Source organism: Muscardinus avellanarius, assembly GCF_963383645.1.
Source record: "Muscardinus avellanarius genome assembly, chromosome: 9".
In the NCBI taxonomy this organism is placed as follows: Eukaryota; Metazoa; Chordata; class Mammalia; order Rodentia; family Gliridae; genus Muscardinus; species Muscardinus avellanarius.
In genome coordinates this window covers 30,967,922-30,987,595 of record NC_137795.1, presented here as the reverse complement: position 1 = coordinate 30,987,595, position 19,674 = coordinate 30,967,922, and the positions used below count along the sequence as shown (strand labels likewise).

General features: G+C 37.7%; 1 protein-coding gene across 1 annotated transcript in view; it reads left to right on the top strand.

Annotated features, from left to right (window-relative positions):
* The window catches only part of ITGB8 (integrin subunit beta 8), a gene marked incomplete at both ends in the record, with an annotated part of 81,261 nt that extends 62,801 nt beyond the window's left edge, over positions 1-18,460 (top strand). The window contains 8 exons of the mRNA XM_080701840.1: positions 1,266-1,361; positions 3,463-3,552; positions 6,756-6,890; positions 10,022-10,427; positions 13,049-13,274; positions 14,681-14,787; positions 18,078-18,241; positions 18,338-18,460. Coding sequence (XP_080557966.1) covers positions 1,266-1,361; positions 3,463-3,552; positions 6,756-6,890; positions 10,022-10,427; positions 13,049-13,274; positions 14,681-14,787; positions 18,078-18,241; positions 18,338-18,460 — 1,347 coding nt within the window. The remainder of the gene's footprint in view (positions 1-1,265; positions 1,362-3,462; positions 3,553-6,755; positions 6,891-10,021; positions 10,428-13,048; positions 13,275-14,680; positions 14,788-18,077; positions 18,242-18,337) is intronic.
* Between the last annotated feature and the right edge of the window lie 1,214 nt (positions 18,461-19,674).

The window sequence follows — 19,674 nt, the reverse complement described above, 5'->3', positions numbered from 1 at the left end:
GGCTGGATTTTTCTTATGCAAACCCATGTCATAACACTTTTCAAATTTATTTATAAATGGGTTTCATATCTTCTTTAAATGTGACTCATGAAAGTTTGGGTTGTTACTATCACATCAAATGCTGACAATATAGAAATAAATATTTACTATGAATTCCTAGAGATTAAGCCCAGCACCTCATGCATGCTAAACACATGCTCTAGCACTGAGCTATATAGACCCTTGGCCTTGATAGCATTTTTTAAACATAAGGATATATTTTATGTATGTATATATAAATTGTATATGTGGATCATAGGACTTAGTCCATAAGTGAAAGTAGTTAATTTCACTTATTTATATGGTTGAGAAAATAAAAAAATGTTAACCGAGTTTATATGACAAAACTTTCTCTGAAAGAAAATACAATTAGCATTGGAGAGTTCAACAGAGAGCAAAAACTATGGAGTCATTTGAACTTTATTCACAGAGCACTAGTTAGGCTGTGACTTATTCCTACAGGAGCATTTATAGAAAGAAAAATCACTACTATGTCTAACTACATCTTCAGATAGCAATTTCATAGTTGCCAATTTCTTGTATTTTCTTTCTTTCTTTCTTTCTTTCTTTTTTTTTTTTTTTTTGGTGGTGGTACTGGGGTTCCTGGAAGCCCTTCTACCTCCGGGCTACACTCCCAGACCTATTTTTACTTTTTTTTTTTTTAATTTGAAAACAGGGTCTCTTAAGCCAGCGCGGCTGGCTTCAAACCTGCGTGATCCTCCTGTCTCTGCCTCCCAAGCGCAGGGATTACAAGCGTGCACCACCACGCCCGGCTCAATTTCTCACATTTTCTAAACTAAATTTTATTTTCCTTGCCCTTACTCATAATTAGCTTCCTTACTGTCACAAAGAATGTCACAATTGGCTTTGCAAACATTTGATTTTTCAAAGGTTTAAAGTATATGCATGACACTAAATAGCTGAGGCTGGCCACAAACCTGCGATCCTCCTATCTCAGCCTTCCAAGTGCCGGAATTATAAATGTGTGCCACCACATCCAGTTCTTAGCCATAGTTTTCTTTTTTTGCCTATAAAAATGTTTTTAATACATTAGTATCCATGTCATATCTGAAAATAATTTAAATGTGTCTTGTAAAACCCTAATCTTTCCCAAGTAAGTACATTGTTATCTAAATCATATGGTTTTCTTCATAATAGATGTCTGGATGCGTGTGAGACTGAGTTACTAAATTTCACTCCCTTATTTATTTCATTGTCCATTTCAGGAACATCCCTCACTAGGGCAACTTTCAGAAAAACTAATAGACAACAACATCAATGTCATTTTTGCAGTTCAAGGCAAACAGTTTCATTGGTATAAGGTATGTCAATTCCCAAAATGTATGTTTACCTTAATGGTTAAAATTAGGATACTTCTTAGAACCGGAAAAAAGGATTTTGAAGTTATTATGCATGGTATAATCTAAATTTAATACTGTGTGACTAAAATGTATTTTATGATATATTAAGCTACCATTTGAGTTTAAAAATCTATCTAGGTATGTAACACCTAGAACCAAGTGTAGGCTGTTTGAGAATTATATTCGGTCCACATGGCTACCGTCTGTCATGTATGTGACAATAACAAGGATGTTAGCATATTTATCAAAAGTTTGAACGAATCATAATAATAATAGGAGTATAGTATTGAATGATGGCGGTTTGCTGCCATTAGTCCTCCCTCTTAAGAATGAATACCTACATGCAAAGAATTTGAAAAAACATATGCTCTCTCAAACTGGATCACACCTTGGATGGAATAAGTACTAAAATATTGTCACAGTAACTGTTACAAACCAGTCCCTTTCCAGAAGTGACTTCATTTAATCCTCACACTTGACCTATAAGTCAGGCATTGCTACTCCCATTTTATGTTTGTAGAAACAGAGAAGTGGAGCAAATTAACCAGGTTTCAGAAACCCAACAACCCCTCCGAGATCCCGTGCATGCCCCGCAGCCTCCTAGGTTGACCACCCGGGCTCTTTTTTATCAGCCATCTCTCATCTGGGTTCTAGCAGCCTTTAGCCTGTCTCCCAAATCCACACTCCACCTGGCTCCCAGGATAATCTACTGACATCATGAGTTTGTTCACAGTACTCCCTAAAGTAAAATGTCCCAAGGGCTCCCCAGACTCAGAGGACCAAGTTTCCAGGATGGCTTCTGAGACCATCTGGCCTCGCCTGGTCTCTTGGCCTGGTTTCCCTGTTGTTGTCGGCTTCATGCTTGTGTCTCCAGCCATGCTTCCAAGGTTCCTGTGTGCACCCACTCACCAGGCTGTTTCTTCTTTTTGTGTCTTTGTTCTTGCCGCCCCCCATCTTCACTTCCATACCTGGAAGTCATCCTCTCTCATTATGTGGTTAACTCTTAGTCATCTTTTAGACAGAGCTCTTAAGTCATCTTCTCAAAGAAACAATCCCTAAAAAGCCTCACCAGCTCTGCAGTCCTTACCAAATTTCTCTATTAATAGCATTTGCATAATTGTCTCATATATTAGCCTGTGCAATCATCACTTATATACCTGTGAAATCCTTGAGGATCAGAACTAGGTGCTCAATGAGAGTTGGATAAGTGAATTTTAAAAATCTGTAAGTGGTGTGTTTTCTCTAAGACTTGAGAAATCAAATTGTTAGTGTCTAATTGTGGCTGGCATACAACAGAAACTTAATGATGTTTGTGGGTATAAAAAAATGAGTAAGTGGATTTACAGGCTTTCATAATCAAATTTCTTATAAATATTCAGGCTGGCTTCTCCTTTCATAGACCTATAAACTTTTGCCTATTCTCACTTTCTGCCCAGAAATACCTACAGTCTTCTGCGTATTATTGAGTATTGTCCATCACAAACACTTCTCCATGAACTTCCCACCTGTAACTATGACTTTTCCTATTGTCTGCCCCAATATGTGCCAAAAAGGTCATTCCATGGAACAGAGGTTTCATAAAATATGTATCTATATTACATGAAAAAAAAGAGTTTGGTAACTAAAAAAGCATTGGGAAAAATGTTAAATTATTTCCAAATTGCAGGTGTTCTCTGAACATTATAATTTGCAAATGTGCATTTTGAATCTCTTAGGTGAAAGAAATGGTATGTAGAACTTCCCAGTTGTATTTTCCTCCAGAGGGCTTTTTATGCTTGGAATTTCTTGGGGCTGTGTCCCGTGGAAGATGCTTTGGGAAGTCCTGGTCTGCATTTTTCTTACGTTTAGGTCATCATGCCCTTCAGGATGTACACACTATCACACTCACTACCATTTCAGGGGTATTCAGGTTGGCAGTCCTACAGTTGCTTATATTTTTTATATTTGCTTTTTTCTTGTAATGCTTCACTTCCCATTGATACCTGAAAAATGTTAAATATTTGTTGATCACTGAACCATTGCACAGTATCATCACTATGAAAATGCTGATAATGTTTTATAGGACCTCCTACCCCTTCTGCCTGGCACCATCGCTGGTGAAATAGAATCAAAGGCAGCAAACCTCAATAATTTGGTAGTAGAAGCCTATAAGGTATGTATCTATCATACAAATTTTTTTCCAAATACACACTTAATCGCCATGTCTGTGGCAGTGTATAAACTGGTGCTGTATCATCTTGAGAGGAATGGTAGAAAGAACATTGGGATTGGGATGGAGCCTGGCTCTGCCACAGTTAGCCATGATACCGTGGGAGAGTCACTCATTTTTCTGTGTCTCACTTGCCTCATTGACAGTAAACCAAGACTGGGCCAGAGGCTATTTGCATTTCCTTCCAAATTCAATGCTCAGTGAGTCACCTACTCATGGCTATATAATGCACTTTATTACCAAGAGATTATGTAACTTACTATGTTATTAATTAAGAAACTCACACCAATATTTAAGCAACAACACTAGGAGAAATGAACTATCTGGCAGTCCAGAGATTACTAAGAGGATTCTGCTAGGGTCATTATGATCAATCATTTGGTTGTTCAATCAAGTATGTTAGTAGATTTATCAAAAGTTTGACTGAAATAATCATAATAATGAGAGGAGTATAGTATTGAATTGATGGTGCTTTGCTGTCATTAGCCCTTTTAAGAGTGGATACCTGTATGCAAAGAATTTGAAGAAACATGCTCTCAACTGGATCACACTGGGATGGAATAAGTACTAAACTCTTGTCACAGTAACTGTTACACACCAGCCCCTTTCCAGGTGTGAATTCCTTTCATCCTCTCACCTGACCTGTAAGGCAGGCATGACACTCAGTCCATTGTATCTTTGTAGAAGCAGAGAAGTGAAGCAAATTAACCAAGGACCATGGAGCTAATAAGTGGAAGCCACAGGGTGCAAATCCAGGTGTTCAGCTCCATTCCCAGGGTCTTCTTGCTATATAATAAAACCTGTTTTTAATTTTTCTTTTTTAACATGGTGTCAAAAAATTTTGCTTTAGTCTACCTTGAATTTATGAGCCAGTTATAAATTTTCACTTCCCTAATCCTCTGGTTCTCTTCTGTAATCGTATAAAGAGTCACCAAAGCGTTGTGAGAAGCCATTGGCCTCTAATTGTCTTCAAGCAACATCTGCCTTCAGCTTTCATAACAAAGGAAAAGATGGGAAGTAGACACAGAATATAAAATAAAGAAACTTTTGAAACTTATTTTTTTAAGTGAAAACAAATCTTTCTAAATTTTCTCTGCAGAGGACTCCTCCCCCCCCCCCCTACATTTGAAAATTGTGTTGAATGAAATAAGGAAAAACATCCTCACATACATCTCTTTCTCCCTGCTGCAAATGAATGTTAGGGCAAGGAAATTTTTATCAAGAAAAGTTAAATATGTATATAATTTATTTATATCAGTAGTATGCTTCTAAGAATAAGCCAAATAAGAAAGGAGTTTGTACTGCTAAAAGTCACCCTGAATTTTTATAGTGTGAACCCATTTATTGCCCCAAGAAAGGCATATAAATTGACAAGTTTTTACTTGCTTGTCAGAGTATACCAGGGGATAAGAAAATAGCAGTATTTGGTTTTATGTTCTTTATGTACTGAGAACAAGTGTGGGATGCCTTAGCTAATCATGGTTCTGAGTGTGCCAACGGGAGAAGAATAGTAGTAAATTCAACAAAAACTTATTCTGACCAACTGCATTAAGTTGAGACTGTTATTTTTTAGTGTCTATGTTTTCAAAATTCTTTAAAATTTCATTTTGTCTTCATAGTCCAACTGAAACAGCTCACAATCTATTGAAGAATTACACAGCAGGAGAAAACACAGTTGGTCTCAATACCTCTTAGATATTAAGAGAGAAGCTTAATTTTTAAATGCCAAGGCTGGGAAACATTTTATAGTTTCCTCTTCTTTACACATTGCTTGGACAGACATTGTCCTAACTGGCTTAAAGTCTTAAGAGAAATGGAATTTCAGAAGGGCAAACAGAGAACACTCATTGTATTCGGTATTTCCTAACAAGTCATTGCACAGCAGCAGCATTTGTTTATCACTGAAGTTTCCATTAATTTGTCGAAATTATTCAAGTAATGGTTACAGTGCATAAGCTCTCTGAGAGATTAAAAAATATATGTTTTCTATGCATGGTGTCACATACTTAATTCCAGCTATTCAGGAGCTGAGGCAGGAAGTTTGCAACTTCAAGACAGCCTGGGAAAATTAGTGAAATTCTATCACACACAATAATCACACACACACGCACACACACACACACACACACACACACACACACATATCAGTAATAACATATCCCTTTTATTGATATACTGTTGAAGAAGTAAAATTACTCAAGTAAAAGATGAGAAGCCTCTGGTAATATTTTTTTTCTTTTTCACTGCTCCTTGCTCTCTTTTCTTTCATACCGACTTTTTTTTTCCCTTCCTTTTGGTTACAAATATATTAAAGATTTTTGCATACAGTAGAATCTTAATTGTATGGAATAAAATTCATACAGGTCTAAAGGATATAGTTTAAGTAGATAAATCATTTGTAACTGAGAGATTGTGATAGAAAAAATTTATGTGTGCTTGATATATAACAGGTATTAAATAGATGCTTACTGAAGAAGTGTATACATAAGTAAGTGACAATGATTTTTTGCCTAGTTAAGAGACCCTATTTTGGAATTAAGAATTGGTACAAACTTGATTGACATAATCAAGCCCTGGGAACTTGACAAAAATTATAGGCCATTTTTGAAGAACTTTATAGGACTATGTAAGTCAGAAAATTCTTGTACCCACTGTATAAAAATGGCCTCCCCCAAAATGTACCTATCACCTCTGTATCAATAAGGCTTCTTAGCTTTTAATTGTCTAAAGCATCTGAAATTAAAATGTTGCTTTAGAAGCTGTATGTGTCAGAAGCATGTTCCATGTTTCAGCTGTCAGAATTCACCCTTTGCAATGATGTGTTCTTGATATTTCATTTAAATTTTATCATAAAATATAAGTAGTATTGGATTTTAAAAGATTATTTTTGTAACATAGGCTAGGTGAGAAACGGTTTTGAAGCAATCAAAATACAGTCATAGATATGTGTAGAAAACAAAACCATTTACATGCAGATAATCTAATAATTCAGAATTTCTTACATATTTTACTCATTCTTTTATGGAGTCAGACCCCTTGATTTAGTTAAAAAAATAAATCTAGAATGATTTAATAAGCTTGACTCTGCTTTGTTGCTTACGTTTGCAACTATTACAGAGTGTAATTGAAAAATAATTTCTCTGCAGAAGCTCATTTCAGAAGTGAAAGTTCAGGTGGAGAACCAGGTACAAGGGGTCCATTTTAACATCACTGCCATCTGTCCAGATGGGTCCAGAAGGCCGGGCATCGATGGGTGTGGAAACGTGACGAGCAGTGACGAAGTATGTGGGTGTGCGTTTTTCTCATTTAAAATAAGTTGTTTGGCATGGCTTCTCATAGCAAAAGTCAAATCACTCCCAAAAGCCTGTACTAACTACTGACTCCGAGAATCTTATTTGTGCTTCAAAGTAACTTTCATTGTCTCCTCTCAATACTTTTCTTCTTTCAACTCAATTGACTGTTCCCTGAAATTTCCAAGTTAAAATTAATGAACACATATTATACTAAACATTTATTTAGCAAAGGTGACTTTAAATTTGGGTGTCACAACTGCTATAGATGAGGGAACCTCTTCAGACAAGTAGTATCTGGTAACGATGATGCCTTTTAGGTTTCAAATTTGCTAATTCTCAGAGAAAATGTGCCATTGAAAGTATTAGGCCATTGAAGACACCGAAGCAATTGATAAAGGCTAAGAATTCCAAACTCTTTCACTTTCCATGTTGCTGAAATACACTCAGGATGAGGTAGGGAAATTTTTCAAGAACCATATAAAGGAGAAAAGGTATCATTTAACTTTGGGGGTGAGATATAAAGAAGAGAGGCCCTGATTACAACAGCACTGGAAAATAGGACCAGAAGGATAAGGCTTCTCCAAGAATCAAACCAGTAGGGAAAAACATACAAAATAAGCTCCGAAAGAGGATCCTTGTAGGGTGATGTGATTATCCGTGAGCCATTTACCTTTCAGGGCATCCATCACCTCATTTTTAAATGAATGGTGTGGACTAGAAGATTTCTAATCTCCATTTAACTCTAAGGTTTTATAATTTTATTAATTACTTCAATGTCATGTTATAGAATTATTGAAAGAGACAGAACATAAGATTCTAAGATTAAATAAAAAAGGACTTTCTTATTTTCTAAAGAAAATTAAGAATATATTTTATTTAAGAATATATTTTCCCTTTGGAGAATTTTTAAATCATGAGTAATGTAATTTTGCCCACAACCTGTATATTTTAAATTTATTATCACAAGTTCCTAATTCTGGAGTTTCCTCTCTAATCACACTTTGGATTGGGTCCACAAGACATCATACACCAGTTTACAAAATACTCATTTGATTTTCATTAAATAGAAGACTTTTTCTAGCAAAAGATAACAATAAATTACTCTCTGAAAATGAAGTAGTTCTTTCAAAAATCTCAAGATTAGAATTGTTTTCCTTACTCCTTACATTTATTTTTTTTCCTTTGCCTACATCCCTTTTTCCCCCCTTCACTTTCAACTCAAGTTGTATAAACAATTTGACCCTATGAATAGTCATCTGACCTCTTAATTATATAAACCCCAAGTCTGCTCTACTATTAGTAAGGGCAGTGACCACATTATCCTATACATCTGTTAATCCTCAACATACTTAAAGACAAAAACATTTTAAGTACAGCATCAGTACCAACTGAACTGATTTAAATACTACAAACCGGTTCAGATTTCTAATGTATATGGAAGCCTAAACTTAGATCTTTATATCATGATATATACATATATAGTTTCTTACCAAAAAGTACAAATATTTAAGTTATAATGAATTTCACTATGACACAAATGTTTTGCATATACACACACCCAATAACTTTCTCAACCCCACACTCCTTATTCATCAAAGCACTTGAAGATGCTAAGGCCGATCAACAACTGTAAATAGGCATATTAAATCAATTGTGTTGTGCAAAAAAAAAAAAAGAAGAAAAGGACAATTTTGTGGGTGTGAGTGTGGGTGGTATTGGGTGGAACCCAGGGGCTTTTCTATACTCCCAAACTGATTTTATACTTTATTTGGAAACAGGGTCTCACTAAGTTGCTGAGGCTGGCTTTGAAACTGTGCAATCCTCCTGTCTCAGCCTCCCAAGCACTGGGATTACAAGTGTGCACCACCACACCCAGTGAAAAGGAATATTATGCAGGACAAACTGCAGTTTCATGGTAGAAGCTAATGCTATCAGCCACTGATACAAATATGGTTCTGGGTAGGGCTCTTAAGAGTTGATGATGAGAGTCCTCGGCCTCTTTCTCTTGAGTAACATCAGAGTGAGTGTGATGTTTTTCTCGATTGATAGCCTGTATATTTAAAATAATGTAACTCTGAAACTTTACTTGGGCCTCTAGAAAATAGGAGCAAAATAAAAATTGCTCATATGAAAAACCTATCTGGGTTATTTTGTTTTTTGTTTTGGGAAGGGAGAGCTAGAGATGGAACCCAAGGACCTTCTACTTCCAGGCTGTACCCCTATATTTTTGTTTATTTGGAAATGGCCCCACTGGGTTGCTAAGAGCCTCACTAAGTTGCTGAGAGCTGCCTACCCAAGTACTGGAGCAAACGCCACCACTCCCAGGTCCTGTCTGGATTTTAAACCAGTAGAGCACAAGCCCTTCATTTTGGCTTACCTATCCCTAGTGCCAAATAGTCAATAAGCCCATATTTTAAGTACTGTGTCCAGAACATGATATAGTATTTCTCAAGGTTTCTAAGAAATCAATCATCAAAGCTGCTAGACACCAGGGGCTGTGGCACATGACTGTAATCCCAGTACTTGGAAGGCAGGTTTAAGTCCATAATAGCCTATTTCAAAAGAAATAAAATAGGGCCGAGGATGTAGCTCAAAGGTATAATGCCCCTGAGTTCAGTCCCCAGTACCACAAGTATACACAAAGTGGAGTAGACACTTCATTTAAGTATACTCAGTTCCTCTTAATAGTGCATTATAAGCAATTAATAATCATTTTTTTCATTCTCTAATTAATTGGGAAAGAGATTATATTAAAAATGATGTTTGTAGCCAGGTGTGGTGGCACACACACCTATCATCCCAGTACTTGGGAGTCTGAGACAGGAGGATGGCAGGTTCAAGACCAGCCTCAGCAACTTAGATCTTGTTTTAAAATTGAAAAAAAAATAGGGCTGGTGGTATAGGTTAACGATAAAATGCACTGGGTTCTATCCCCAGTAACACACACGTACACAAAGAGATTTTGTATTTACATATGAAAGAACTTGCATGTATATTTTATAAAGATTATTCATTTCTCTAATACAGTATATTATTGACTGAAACATTACTAACAAGATATAACATTTGCGATAAAAAAATATCAAAGGATGTAAACATATCTTCCTTTCTAATTTTAGGTTCTTTTCAATGTAACAATTACAATGAAAAAATGTGATGTCACGGGAGGAAAAAACTATGCAAAAATCAAACCTATTGGTTTTAATGAAACCACTAAAATCCATATACACCGAAGCTGCAGCTGTCAATGTGAAGCCCACCGAGGACCCAAAAGCAAGTGTGCAGAGGAGGCTGCCCTGGACTCCAAGTGTCTGCACTGCGAGCAGAGCGAATGCCATTTCGAGGAAGATGGATTTCCGTCTGAGAGCTGCAGGTCACATGAGGATCAACCTGTCTGCAGCGGTCGAGGAGTTTGTGTTTGTGGGAAGTGTTTATGTCACAAAATTAAGCTGGGAAAAGTGTATGGAAAATACTGTGAGAAGGATGACTTCTCTTGTCCATATCACCATGGGAACTTGTGTGCCGGTGAGTACAAATAGATAGCAGGTGGTTCTAAAAACCACTATCACAGTAGCATGTATGCCAACTGCCTTTAAGTGGATGTTATAAATCACCACCTCTGAATGTGCATTTAATGTTCATAGTTTTATAGTCTATAAAATTGGATTGTGGAACAGATTTATGATGCTTTTTAAAAATAGTTATAGCTTAAGAATATAGGATATACTTCAAAATAAAACCCTAAAATTAATTGTTATTCTCATGTGTTCCTTGATCTTGGAAATATTTATACCAGAAAAGGAAATTGCTGGTGATGGCTGACACATTTTCTAGAAGAATGAAGGCATTCTTCTGTAAGGCCCTGATTCATTCTGGCAAAAGTTCGCTTACTCCGGCTTGCCCAAAAGATTTTATTTCTGTCAAGATGAGGGGAAGTGAGCTATAAAAATATACTTTTCATTCACTGGAAAATTCTTAATGCATCATTATAGATGGTATTGTAAGTTTGTGGTAATTTAAACCTCTCCAGTTTATTTTTGGAATGCCACCAGCCACAGAATTGCCAAAAGACAGCATTCTTCAACAAAATGCTGGATTACTAAGCAATCTAGAAGATTAGTCTCTGCGGCCACACACAGACCAGATTTTAAAATGAAATAAGTTACAATAAAAATATCAACACTACTTTTTGGCCGATTCTGCTTACTGCCACCTACAGGTTAGAGTCCAGAAAACTCTGTGGGACATTTGAAAATTAAAACCAAACATTGTTTTTAAATAAATTAAACTGACTGTCATCCGAGTTCTGTAGTAGTCTTTCCTTGTCTGTGTAATAAATTCATTTACTGTAAAAGTACCTCTCTAGTATTTGAATTTTAGTAGATAAATATTTGTTTAATTACTGATGAATGGAAATATTTCATTGTCATGCATATGGAAAGTAACCTATAAAACAAAATTTACATTTTAACATAAGCTAAAAGTTGGCCTATATTATCTAAATATGTGAAGGCAAGTTGTTTTTATTCCATTATATAATAGGGTAATTTATATTCAAAATATTTGTTCAACTATAACAGAAATCATGGAGGAGATGGGTTGTAGATGACTTTAGAATGAACCAGCACTTGTCTCTATGTTTCTCAGTGAAATAAAATACTATTTCACAGGGAAGAGAAAGAATTTTTCTATAGATGTCAGCCTCTCAAATCGATTTAAAATACACTGGGGATCCCAATTTCTATGGTGAAATATAAAAAATCAGTGTACAGACCCTTCTATTTGACTACAACACTACTAAGGCACAGGCAACTGAGAATCTGCTTTGAATAGCTTGTGTTTAAGTGCAAACTGTAGCTGACATCCATGTTCTCCACCAGTCTCCTTTAGGAATAAAAACACATGTTCACAGGTCAGCTGGCTGGGATTTAACGCGCGGGCTGCACAGGGGGGCAGGGCCTGGAGGACATCTGTGTGGCCTGGACGTCATTAATTTTTCACTTAGAAAATTGAGTTGATCCAACAGTGGACTCTGTGGGCAAGTTAACCTGTGAGGCGCTCTGCAATGAAAGATGGGAGAGAAGGATTGAGGACAAGGAGGAAAGGAAGAAAAGAATGAAGGCAGAGAAGGGAGAAAGGAAGGTGGTTAGTCTGGTGAGATTGAGAAATACCATTTAACACCGTAAAATTTTCCCCCCAGAGATTTCTAGTTCGCTTGGCATAATAAATTTTCGACATGTTTGGCAGTCTAAACTCCATTTATTATGTGTAGCCAGTGTCTTTTCAACTTATTTGTCTGCATAAACACTCTCGGAGCCCCCATACCCACCACCCTTCATTGATCACCTTTACAATAGCTCACAGAATAGACTATGGCTGCCCTAGGTTACTACTGTAGAATATGCCGAGGATGTGAAATGACCGTTTCAGTCTGCAGAAGACCTTGCTTTTAAACATGGCACTCCTGCCACTGAGTCTCTAGAAGGATTGACCCATGTCCATTAAAGTTTTCTTGGGCCTTTAGTAATAGTGAGACTAAGAGAACAGATTGTGTATATCTTTTTTTTTTTTTTTTTTTTTGTGGTACTGGGTTTCCTGGAAGCCCTTCTACCTCCAGGCTACACTCCCAAACCTATTTTATATTTTATTTGGAAACGGTCTCTTACCCCAGCGCGGCTGGCTTTGAACCTGCGCGATCCTCCTGTCTCCGCCTCCCAAGCACGGGGATTACAAGCAAGCGTGCGCCACCACACCCGGCTGTCTATATCTTTAATTAAATACTCTTGCTTTTCTGATTTCAGATCAGACATTACTGTAGCTTTTGTAGCTTCTTTATATTTATGTGTCTTAACCTAAAAAACTGAATGCACAGTAGCATTCAAAGTCGGGCAGCCACCATGGAGTGACCCCTTCACATTTGTTAGCACAACATAATTAGTCTGGGGAGATATTCTGAAATAGAACATCTTTAAAAATAGACACTCTGAAATCCTGGCACTCTTTATGTCAGCCAAGTAGAAAACAATGCCGTTTCCATCCACTTGGCGGGCAGCATGCTGCATGGGGGTGGGAGGGAAATCACGGTGAGAAACTCTTCCCAAAGTCGGCGGTCTCATAACCCAGGTCCTGGCGTTTCTCTGTTGCAGGGCATGGGGAGTGTGAAGCAGGAAGATGTCGATGCTTCAGCGGCTGGGAAGGCGATCGGTGCCAGTGCCCATCAGCATCAGCCCAGCACTGCATCAATTCAAAGGGCCAGGTGTGCAGCGGGAGAGGCACGTGCGTGTGTGGCAGGTGTGAGTGCACGGATCCCCGGAGCATTGGCCGCTTCTGTGAGCACTGCCCAACCTGCCACGTGTCCTGCAGGGAAAACGGGTACGCTCTCTGTCTCCAGCATGCACGAGGCAGCCAGCTCCTCACAGATGTGTTTGATCTGCTTTATTAACTACCTTCCGTTTTCTTAAGAGTAGCCAGATAAATTGTTACCATCAGGCTAAAAAAGATTCAAATGGGGAAATTGTAGGGATCAGGGACTTTGATTCCGATCTTTTGTCACTAGAGAGCTGCGGAAGCATCAGAATAAGTCCAGATATTTACTTCCTTATTACTTTTCCTTTTTTAAATAAGTTTTAGAAAGTAGGAGCTGCCTGCTACCCAGCTGGCTTCCAGGTCATCGTGCACTCTAGGACAAGTTGTTGAAATCTTCTTGGCCTCAGAATCCAGACATTGAAAGTAAAGATGATATTAATGACACTGAGGTATCAGTCTGTGAACCAATTAAATTAAGGGATTTGTGCAAAAGGCAAAATAAAAGCATCTTCGTGGTTGGTGCATGGTAATTATAGAATGAATGTTAACTAAGTTATTATCCTGTGTCATTTTAAATATTTTCATGATATAGAATGATGGTGGCTATGAAGCACTCTAGAAATGAGCTAAATGTAGTGCGATACGTTAAATGAAGGTGACCTTATTGTTTTGTGCTAATTGTTTTGTTTTTCAGTAACAATTACAGACCTGCTCAAAGACTACATATTTATCTAGTTTTTAATAAATTTTTATTGGTGCATTGTAGTCATATTTCTTAATAAGATAAAAATCTTGAGATATACATGCACACATCACCCAATCAGCCCTTACCCAATCCCTAACCCCTACCCTCCCCCCTCCTTCCCAGGTTTTCTTCTAAAAGTTTATAGTCTTAAGATTTACATTTAGGTCTTTTACCTATTTTGAGTTAATATTTGTATATGGTGTTAGGTAAGGGTCCAATTTTATGTCTTTTCATGTAATTGCTATTTTTCAACACATATTTAAACATACTGTACCTCCCAATGTGTTTTATTCAAAATTTTAAAACATTTTATTTCTCAGCTCAGTCACTCAAGCATAGTGTTTAAAATTATGTATGGTTATTTATTTAAACCATTTCAAAATATAATATTGCAGCATAATGACTGAGTTATTTCTAATGGACCTAACCAAAATTTGCAGTACCTATTCTTATTATATTATTTCTCACAGAAAATACTACAGTCTATCAAATGCATAGTGATGCACACCTATATTTTCAGTACTTGGGAGGCTGAGACAGGAGGATCATAGGTCTGAGGCCAGCTTTAGCAATGTAGTGAGATCGTCATCAACTTACAATACCCTGTTTCCACATACAAAATAAAAAGGTTTGGGGGTGTAGCTCAGAGGTAGAATGTTTCTGGGTTCAATCTTTAGTGCCAAAATAAATAAATTAATTATATAAATGTTTTAAATTCCTCTCACAGGAATTGCATGCAATGCCGTCACCCTCACAATCTGTCTCAAGCTGCACTGGATCAGTGTGAAACTTCCTGTGCCCTCATGGATCAACATTATGTCGACCAAGTATCAGGTAAACCAAAGGTTCATAGTCAGAGCACTGAAGAGTGTCCACAGGGAAACATGCTACCCCCAAACCCCATAGTTCACCATGCTAAAGAAAGAACTAATGGCTTCAATTTTGGTTTCATGAGAAAACATTTTAAAAGGATTTTTATACAGCTGCAGTAAGAAACCATGCATGTACAGAAACCGCACATGTTTATATATGCAATTTAATGAGTCTTTTATTCACTTTTTTAAATTTCCCTAAGTTAGGCCTCTAGCTCATCTCCTCAGCTCTGTTCTTATGCCGTGTGCCTCCATGGCGGGGTATCTAAATGGAGAGGCCTTAGTGAGCCTACAGCATGGGTTTTCCGTGTAGATTCTTCACTAAGATGGTTGATGGGGCCATAATTTTTCTTCATAACCCAAACTTGCTTCTAGTCCAGTCCTCCCATTTGTCAACATTTACTCTCTGGTTTTTCAAGTGAAGCCATATAATTTCAAGTAGCAATGATTTGCTTTTGCAATATACGTAACTTCGAAGGAAGCAGTCTTTCCTGGTATTTATGATTCTGATACAAATATGAATGACTATAAATGTGGCACTATCAAAAGGACATGGGACTTTCGGTCAGAAGACCTCAGCTTAAAGCCTTTTAATTATTATTGTAATATTAGTTAAAATATATCAGCCAGGCATGGTGGGAGGTGCACACCTGTAATCCTAGAACTTGGGAGGCTGAGAAAGACTGAGATATTGAGACTCTCGGCAACCTCGCAAGACTCTGTTGCCAAACAAAAAGTAAAAGTAAAAAAATAAAAAAGGTTAGGGATGTGGCTTGGAGTTGCAGAATGTCCCTGGGTTCAATCTCCAGTACCCCCAAAAAAAGGAAGAAAGAAAAAAATATCAACCTTCCTACAAAATTTCCTTGAGCTTCAGTTTGAGTTTTCTCATCTGTAAAGTGGGGGTAATGATACCAACCTCAAAGAATTGCATAAAATTAACTGAGCTGGCAAACATGAAAGAAGTAGCTAAGGTTAAAAGATGACACAGAAATGGGAGAAACACACGCAAGCTATGCTCAAAGATGACTTTTAAACAAAAGTCCATCAAACCCAAAAATCTGGGATCCCATTTTGGACAGACAGCTGTGCAAGTGAGTTAGAAATAAGTTTCCAATTCTACATATTGGTTAGAATCTAAACTTCAACCTAGGTCTTCATCAGAAAATTTCTGATTGAGTCCATTATTTCAAGTCTCTCCAACCTGTTAAAAAAAAAAAAAAAGTCCCAGCTCTTAGGGGCTGTGGAGAAGTTCGAACCTTCTGCAGACCCCTGTTTCTTCTTCCTTCATATCCACACTGATCTTAGCCCATAGTGAATTTCTCTCTGAAAAGAGCTCCCTGTGCTACCCGCTGAGGCTATGGACATCACTCCAGAAAGCTAAGTGCCTTTCTAATAAGTGGGGCCCTATTAACATGTCATTGGTTATGTTAAGTAAACACTACAGTGACTTTTAAGTGTTGTTACAAACAATATTCCCTTAAAGCCTCTTTGGAAAAGCCCTTGCCTAACCTAAACTAAGAAAAGACTAGGCCAGGGGTAAATGTTTAACTATCCTTCAGGACATTAAAAAAAAAAAATGCCTGCACATTTGAACCCTGAACTTGCCTTCTGACCAGACCTAGTCGAAATATTTCTGAAATGTATGCACATCCAGCAGGCTCCCCTGCTCTCCACAGCACTTGTGCAAAGAGAGGGCAAGGGCATGGGGAGGCATCTCTGTTATCCATCCCTCAATCATACTTTAGGCTGTTCTTTTCAGTCTTCCTGGCTGAGTTCCCACAGGGAGGACAGTAAGTGGGGTCAAGCCAGGGGCTCCCTCTTGGAATCTGCCTCAGCCACCTGGGCAGGGAGGGCAGCCCAGGGAAAGGCAGGGAGCATTCTGTCAGGGAGAAAAGCACCATGGCTCCCAACCCAGGGCAGCTGTGGAAGACTGAAACGCACAACCTCTGATCCTAGCACTTGAGATTCTGCCTCTGTGAGTTCCATAGGGTGAGCGATGCCCTGGCTTCAGGGGGCTTCACTCCAGGGAGTGGCCTTGGGGTCTGCTTTGATCTTCTTTGCAAGGCTCCTTTTCACTGACCAAAAGAAATTGGACTCTGAAGTTTCCCACTGGGAAATGACCTTGGTTATCAAGTTCTTGCACTGTTCCAGAGCATACTTGGCCATTGCTAGAAGTTTACACCTGAATCACTCAGGACTGGATGATGCGCTCTTCTTGACCTTGGCAAGTTCTCTCCCTCCTGGCTTCTCAGGGGAACTTTGATACTTAGACAAGATCCCCAGAGTGTACAGAACGGGCAGTGGAACACATACCTCTTCACCCAGGATATAATTTTATAACCCTGGGGCAGCTGGTGAGTTCTGTGGCATACGCACCCATGAGGAAACCTTGTTCCTCTAAGGTTAGGGGAATGTCTCTGGCAGCAACAGAACCTGCAGATTTTTTAAGGAGCACTTGCCAAAGCCAAAGGTCTGGGGCTGAAACAGAGATCCCGTGCACCCTTTACCTTAACACAGCATTTCCGTCTGTATATGGTCAGCATGTGTCCTTGGAAAAACACATAATAAATTTTAGAAGCAAATGAAATGGATTTTATTAACAGACAAATAAAAAGTAAATTAATTAAAAAAATGAAGCAAGAGATTTCTGTACTTGCCCAAATTGGACACTCCTATTTCCTGGAGAAGTCGTGTGTAATAATAATGAAATCCTACACTGAGATTTCAGGGGAAATGTTTGTTCATCTATTAGAGTAGGGCTGAGATTCGCTTCTGCAGATGTTTATTTTCCATTACTGGTATGCAACAAAGAGGAGAAAGCATAACCAGGAAAACACATGCTAATGCCCAAAGCTGTCTGTTGAGTGTTTTAAATCCTATTTTCCACTTATTGTTCAACATTAAAAACTGCCCTTTCCCTATCATGGATAAAATTATATTTGAGTAAGGGACTTGGGCATATTCCAGCAAATACAATTATGAAATTGAGCTGCAAAGAAATGATGTTATTAAATACTTTCATTGTGTCCATCCCCTAAAGGAGGTTTTCACTGTTAAAAATTTTTAATATTAAATGTGCAATAAAAATTTGCTTTTCTGAAACCACAGTAATGTCAATCCCCTGGCTTGAAAAAATGCAAATTTATAGAAGTCTCTGTTTCTATGAATGGTGATGTGAGCATCATTTACTTAACAGAATCCTCTGATTGACTCATTCTAATTTTTAACCTGTTTTTGTTTGCTTTATTGCAGAATGTTTATCTAGCCCAAGCTACTTAAGAATCTTTTTCATCATATTCATAGTTACATTCTTGATTGGCTTGCTCAAGGTCCTCATCATTAGGCAAGTGATATTACAGTGGAATAGCAATAGAATTAAGTCCTCTTCAGATTACAGGGGGTCTGGCGCAAAAAAGGTCAGTAAATTTGGAAACTTAATGACTGGTGGTGTGTTATGGTCTCATTTCACTATTTAAACCCTTAATTAATAATAATATTTCTTCTCCACCAAGGATAAATTGATTCTGCAAAGTGTTTGCACAAGAACAGTTACCTATCGACGTGAAAAACCTGAAGAAATAAAAATAGATATCAGCAAGTTAAATGCTCACGAGACTTTCAGGTGCAACTTCTAAACAAGATTTTTAAAAGACCACTTTATGGAAAACTGGATTTTAAAATAATTGCTCCTAAATATATATATATATATATATATATATATATATATATATATATATATATATATATATATATATAATTTTAGAAGTCACAGAAGGAGACAAATTGTTGGAGATCTTTCTGATTCCTGGTTGCATACTCCAGTGGAGACTGACAGGCATCCTCGTCATCATGTGACTCATGTAGCTGCTGAATTTTTCAGAGAAAAATGTGTCTTACTACTGTTTGAGACTAGTGTCATTGTAGCACTTTACTGTAATATATAACTTATTTAGATCAGCATAGAATGTAGGTCATCTGAACAGCACTGATTACACTTTACAGGTACCTGCCATCTCTACACTTCCCAGAGAGATGTGATGCTGTGGGACCAATCAGCATCGTGTCACTACAAGGGTGCAGTCATTCCTGTGCAGAACATTCGGATGAAAAAAAAAAATTCAGTACTTACATACTGAAGTGCCTACCATGTCAGTGGTTGGCAGTGGCTAGACAAGAACAATGAAATGAACGAATGATTAGTGTTTCACTCTTTCAGACGCCAAACACATTGAATCTTAACCATAAGGGATGTTGCTTTTGAAACTGTAGTTTGATGCATGTGTGTTTATGTTTTCTTCTTTTTACAAGGTGGATACTAATTCCAGCGTCCTCTCCTTTTTGCATTTATATTTTGTTTTCACTGCTTCCGGGATAAGTTTGTATATGTCACAGATGACTGGATTAATTAAGTGCTAAGTTACTACTGCCATAAAACCTGTAATACAATGTCACTTTATTAGAATACTGGCTTTAAAGGTTGAATGTTAATAAGGTACACTGTAAAGTATCTAAAAATGAATGGCTTCATTGTTTGAAGACACAGTATCTCCTTACCTGGTAAACTGGATGAACTGTTTCACCTGTTCATTTGTCTATCTGTAAATTGAAATCCTCAAGATCTTTAGAAAATCAGCCTCAAGCAAAGTACTACACTTTTTTTGTGAGTGTGTGTGTTACTGAGGGTGGAACCCAGGGGCTTTCTACCTCTGGGCTATACTCCCAGACCTATTTTATATTTTTATTTGGAAACAGGATCTCACTAAGTTGCTGAGAGCCTCACTAAGTAGCTGAGGCTGGCTTTGAACCTGTGCGATCCTCCTGTCTCAGCCTTCCAAGCGCTGGGATTACA